The following is a 6,284-nucleotide window of genomic DNA, read 5'->3' as shown; positions in this document are numbered from 1 at the left end:
GTGACGAATCCTTTATTGATCAATCACAATCTTCATACGATTCTTGACGTACCCGAACGATGTCGTATTAGCGGCCCTTTTCAAAGCAACATCCAACACTGTCAAAGTATGACTGTCCTCATATAAGGTACTATGACGACCTCAAGTCAAAGGATCAATTCCACTACCGAACGTTAGAGATTAACCACTGACACTCAAATAGTTATCCATGTGGAATCTCTCGAAAGGTCTCCAATGTTTTGTTCTATAACAAAAACATACACGTGTTCATTTAAGTGTCACCACACTTTAGCTTGTGAGATCAGCCACTTACTTCACAAGTAAGAAATGCCACACGTGATGGTTTATCCGTAATAACGATATTCGTATCTCGTTATTACTTACGACCACGGATAATTTAAGATTCAATCAGATGTAATTTGTATCTCACAATCACAACTCCTTGTGATTAACAAATTACAGGACTCTATTATTTATTTAATTGTCTATTAACTAAATAATAGATCTGCCATTTAATTGCATTAATTATATATAAAAGTATTTATGTCCAAAGTTGATTGAATTTAGAGCATAATACTTACAGTTTTAACATTCAAAACATGCCAATTATCGTCTCTTGGTTCGGCCTACCTTCCTATGTGAAATGATGGCACATTGAATGATTAATTAATTTCCTTATAACCGTGCAAGTGCCAATTATAAAGTCAACAAGCATTTAATTGAACATATTTAAGGCCAAGAAGGATCTATAAAAATGGGTGAGTTTTTGAAGGAGTATAAAGAATTATATATTCCAATGCAATGATGATTTTTTCTTTGGGTAAAAAATACTATTGGTCACTTTGAGTTTCAATGAAATTTCATTTTAGTTGCTCAAATTATTTTATTCCATTTTTAATTTCTCAAGGTTCATTAGAGTTCAAGTAACGTCATAGCCTTTACATTCCGTCCAAAATCTACCTATGTGCCCGATGGTTTTCCTTAGGGGCGAGCAAAAGAATCGGAATCAACTAAATCGGTTCATGTTAAATTTTAAATTATTTTGGTTTATAGAATGAAAAATCAACTGGTTTTGGTTCTAGCACCGAGAATCGTGAATTGGATGAATCCAAAACCACTTGATTTAAAAGCAAACAACAGAATGCCTTTGCACTTCTTCAAACTCTGAAAACCCTAATAATTTACTCCAAATTTTCAATTGATTCTGAATGTGCATAAATAATTTGGAATCTTAGTTATGTAACTGAATCGAAATTTAAAAAAGAAAAGGAATTTAACAATCTAATTCTGGAGGAGAATGTGTCCACGAAAATTTGTCAATATTTTAAACAAAACCAGCACCATTCACTTTAGTTATGGTTCAATTTTGTAATACTTTAACTTTAAAAAAAACAAAAATGAAAAGTCAGAGATGTTCATCTCTTTAAAAGAATAAAGAAAAAAATTAAATTAAAAAAGGGGGGAAATGGTAGGCGGTGGATTGATTTATGTCAATCCACCCATGCAGATCCATTTACAATCACACACAAACACAAAAAACATACACTGAGAGAAAGATGAGAGCAGGGAGAAATAGGAAGAGGAAAGAGGAAGAAAAAAAAGAGGGAGAAGAAAGAAAAATAGAAAAAAAAAATCCAACGTGTTAGGAAATAAGTTCTTTTACAATTAGGCTTGAATTCTTCAAATTCAAATATACGTAAAAACTTATTTATTGAAAAGTTATGTTTAATTTTATAATTGTTATATTGTTAGTTTAAATTCAATTTTATTGAAAAGAAAACTATTGAATTAAATATAATAAGCTATGTAATTGAGTTAAATGAAAGANTGATTCACAAAGAGAATACGAAAGAAAACGTCTTGGAACATAGAGAAATTCTCTGAAATTAACCCACAAGTCGGGTTAAATAGTTAAGAAAATTCAAAAATATGGAAAAATTATCAAAAATGGCAAAATCTCAAAAAATCACACCGAAATAAAATATGAAACATAAGTTGCCAAAAATTTGGCTCAATTCGGATTCTCTAACTACGGAAAAAAGGAAACGAAATATTGCCATAAATAGTAAAAATAACTAAAAATTGAATTTCAAAAAGGAAAACAACGGATTTTGGGCTCGAAATTGATGCCCACCTAGCATAGTTGGTGACCACAACTTGCACACCGAATAGAGCTTTACGGATTGGGGTCATAATAGCGATTCTGATAACCGTAGCCAAAGTTATGACCAAATTACCAAAAAATGTCAAAATTGCCTCAATTAAGGAAAGATTGCATTATTTTTCATCTTTGTGCTCATCCGCCACCTCATGGTATCTCAGAACCATCAATGTGATGTCGGATAGATCAACATCGCTCGACTCAGATCCTCCTGCATCAATTTGTGTACATAGTTCTGTAAGTGGAAAAACTTAAATAATTTCAAGATATTTATAAATTAAGTATATTATTAAATTATATTCTATTATGTGAATTATTTGTTCAATTATATGATTACCATGAATGTTTCTTTTATTATAATACATGTGAAATTTCAAAGATTATTTATGGCACATTTGTCACTTGGTATGTGAGACATGTGAAATTGAGATTTGTTTAATATGTCAGACATGTAATATTGAGATTGACCAGTAGTGTACTCATGATTATATATTTCTTCTAGTTCATTGAGTGGCCTTGGCCGTGTTCTATACTACACTGAGGGGTCTTGACTGTGGATAACGGGGTCTTGACCGTGTACATATAGTTCACTAAGGGATCTTGGTCGTATTCTAGAATTGATTATAAGAGGTCTTTGAGATCGGTTTCCATTCACTGATGAGGCTTGATGACCGTGTCCGGAGTGCTTAGCTTAAGAGGCAGTCTATGCGCATATGACCAGCTTATGATTTCAGTCAGATGGTACTTTTTGGTAGATTTCCAATACATTTTATGTGATGAAATTATAGTATGATTATAGGCTTATATTTATACCATGACTTGAGATGATATTTTACAACATTATGTGAATGTCTCACTTTTTTGCTGTAATTAGATAACGTTATTTTGTGAATTATTGAATGATATGAGCTTGATTTTCTATAAAAAAAAATGTATAAATGAATAATTATTTTCGAACTTCTTCACTTATGGAGCTATCAACTCATATATTTTCCCATATTTCTTTTATCTGGCAGCAATTGAGTATATGAGCACCTTTTGGAGTTGAGCCTTTGATTTTGGAGTCAGAGTCACACGACAAGGTTTGCTAGCATGACTCACTTCATAAAACATGTAGTCGGTGTTTTGGGACACATGTTCATGTTTAGATGCGATTTTGTATCACTTGTAAATAGTTATGGGGCTCACTATATATTTTGTATTCATATGCACATCTCATGTTATTTCTTGATGAAAGATGAGATTTCAGCTTATCTCTATTGCATTTTGTTATATTTGAGATTTGAATATAGCGGATTATGATTGGTTAGCCCTTTTTACAGGGAAGATAATGTCGAATTCTATTAAAAATAATTTATAAAAAGTTGCATATTATAGTTGTAGTAACCTTGATGGTGGGTTCAACTTTTAATTGGTATCTATCATGGGTCATGCCACGTTTAGGGTCCAGCAGTGTTATATGGGGCTATTCGTGTCAAATTCTATAATCATTGATTCTCGATTCAACTTCATCTTAGAAGAAATAAAAGCAAACTTCCAAAGCATTCAATGGAACTAAAGCAATCTGCCAAAGGAACCCGACTATATTTTTTAGAAGGGAAAAATTAAACTAAGATGGTATCTATTATGGATTGATCTTCAGCTTTTTATTTCAATATCCTAAAATTCTCTCTTCGCCTATTCTACGATTTGCCTTTGTTGACTTTTTATTTAACGTTAGTGAGTGTATTTGGCTCCTAGTTTCAGTCAAATTTGTTTCTAACGTTCAAAGTAAAAACTGTGCTCACTGAACTCTAAGCACAGATGTTATTAAGCAAAGAAAAATAGTAAAATTTTCAATGAGTTCAATTATGAGACTCAAGCTTGGTTCAATTTTTATTTGTCCATTTAAATCAATCAAAAAAAAATTTATTTGCCATTTTTTGGCTAATTATAAGCTAAAGCCCATCAGATACTGAAATTGTATAATTGTAGAAAATTGTGTGATAGTTGTACGATCAGTTCGTGACCTTGAACACTTAATATCTAATTCTACAACAATGAACTAGGACACATAATATTCAATTGTAGTGGCACCAAAATAATCTAGAAACATCATTTATATCGTACTTTTAGCTCTGTAATGGTAAGTTCATTGGTTGAACACACTGCATCAATACTAGTTGTGCGGTTGGTGCCTTCATGTACAAATACATCTCTTTCTTTAAAAAAAAACCAGGTTGATTTGCTTGCGGTAACATACCTTCATTGTTCAACATCACGACCACGGTATTCATGCTTGGCCTATCGTCTGGACATTGTTGCACGCATAACAAACCTATATGGATCAATCGTTGCACTTCAGATAGATAAGTAGAGTCATGTAGATAAGTGTCGACTAGTTCAAATGATCTTCCTTCCTTATAAAGCGTCCATGCCTGCAGAAAATTAATCATTTTAATGGGCCTTGTCAAAACAGTTAGTTTTTTGGATAAAATCTAAACATATATAAACGTATCTAAGACACAAGAATTACATGTCCAAAAAGGTTGCGATGTTGATCTATGCTCGAAAATCCACAATTTCTCTTGCCACTCACAGTTCCTAGCACTATAACGCTAAAACTAAATACATCAAATTTCATTGAGAATCGACCATGGACGGCATATTCTGGTGACATGTAGCCACTGCTTGAAAATGTTAGTCAAAAACTAATATTGCCCTTGTTTGAGCCCCATTTTGAGAGGGAAAATAAATTTTTGAATATTGTATTGATGAGAAATGTGTGGTTAAAAAATAAGGAAATGTTTCGAATTTACGTGTAATATTATTTTATTGAAAACTGTGTGGTTGAAATGATGTTAAAACACTGTAGAAGAATTCATTTTTTTCAAATAATGGGGATCAAACAAGGGCATTATAAGCAATAAAAATGCACTCATTTTGTTGTGTTACTGAGAATAAAATGTTCCAACCACTCGGCTTGTCTTATCCTGTGTTTCATTCCCTCGAAAACTTCTAGCAATCCCAAAGTCTGATATCTTAGGATTCATGTCAGTGTCTAGTAATGTGTTGCTAGCTTTGAGGTCTCTATGAACAATTCTCAACAGAGAATCTTGATGAATATACATAAGTCCCCGAGCAACTCCATTAAGAACTTGGGGGCGCTTAGACCAGTCAAGTAGCATACTCTTTGTTTGATCTGCCAAATTATTATATGAGTTAGTATACTTCATCCTACTGTACTAGGGTGTCCTGAAAATCAATAATTGATATGGCCTGAATAATGACATAAAGTAGTATCTAGCTGTGCTAAATTGATAGTCGAAATTTAAGGTACTTTTGAGCTAGCTTTACTGGAGTTAGAAATTCTCACCAAATAAAATCAAGTCCATGCTCTTGTTGGGCATGTATTCATAAATCAACATCTTTTCCTCTCCTTTAATGCAGCATCCTAGAAGCTTCACAAGATTTCTATGTTGAAGTTTGGCAATGCAGATAACTTCATTCTTGAATTCATCAAGTCCTTGCATTGATGATTTTGACAACCTTTTCACAGCAATTTCTTGTCCATCCTCTAGCATTCCCTAAGATCAACTTGAGCATTCGTAAAGGTATTCACTTATTGAACTTGAAGTATCACAGGATTCCACTTTCAATCTCCTAAAATACTATCTTTTACTCTAACATTTTTACCTTATAGACAGGTCAATATCCACCTTGTCCAAGCTTCTTGTAGATTGAAAAGTTATCGGTGGCTTTTGAAATTGTGGATAAACTGAACAATGGCAGCTCAAAATCTCTTCTGTGACTTCCTGAAGCAAGTATAAAATGCAATGTTATTAAAGCCATACTGGACAAGTTTTCCAGTTTTCTGGCCCTCCTATAAAAGTTTCCAAAGAATGATGGCTACCTATGTTTCAAATTTTGTAGATGCTCCTCTACTCCCTATTTTGAAGTTCTAGTGGTGGGGTAATAAACAAAGCCCACACAGTGAATCCTATCATATTTTCCATTGTCTTTGGTTATCACATATTTGTTCTTAACTTCTAGACTTCTAGTTATCCAACACAACCAATGTACTTCTTTATTGGTATAATAATGCTAGTCTCCTTTTCTTATAGGTTGAAACAATATTCATTTG

The 6,284-nt window shown here is 32.9% G+C and overlaps 1 protein-coding gene across 1 annotated transcript; it reads right to left on the bottom strand.

The window, feature by feature from the left end:
• Positions 1-2,277: 2,277 nt before the first annotated feature.
• On the bottom strand, positions 2,278-5,724 carry LOC111395017 (G-type lectin S-receptor-like serine/threonine-protein kinase SD1-1). The gene is made up of 5 exons (XM_023021042.1): positions 5,517-5,724; positions 5,096-5,342; positions 4,740-4,827; positions 4,404-4,638; positions 2,278-2,372 (listed from the first exon to the last, which is right to left on the bottom strand). Exons 1-5 carry the CDS (start codon positions 5,722-5,724, stop codon positions 2,278-2,280), a joined length of 873 nt encoding a protein of 290 aa, XP_022876810.1.
• Between the last annotated feature and the right edge of the window lie 560 nt (positions 5,725-6,284).

The sequence above is a fragment of the Olea europaea genome, chromosome 6 (genome assembly GCF_002742605.1).
Source record: "Olea europaea var. sylvestris chromosome 6, O_europaea_v1, whole genome shotgun sequence".
Taxonomy (NCBI): Eukaryota; Viridiplantae; Streptophyta; class Magnoliopsida; order Lamiales; family Oleaceae; genus Olea; species Olea europaea.
This window is presented reverse-complemented; position numbering and strand designations above follow the sequence as displayed.

Excerpts from the sequence above, each read along its gene's own strand:
- LOC111395017 (XM_023021042.1), bottom strand. The coding sequence starts at position 5,724 with ATGCTAGAGGATGGACAAGAAATTGCTGTGAAAAGGTTGTCAAAATCA. Across the intron at positions 4,639-4,739 it reads GCGTTATAGTGCTAGGAACT|ATTTTATCCAAAAAACTAAC; the intron begins GTGAGTGGCAAG and ends ATATATGTTTAG. Across the intron at positions 2,373-4,403 it reads CGTGATGTTGAACAATGAAG|GAGGATCTGAGTCGAGCGAT; the intron begins GTATGTTACCGC and ends AAATTGATGCAG.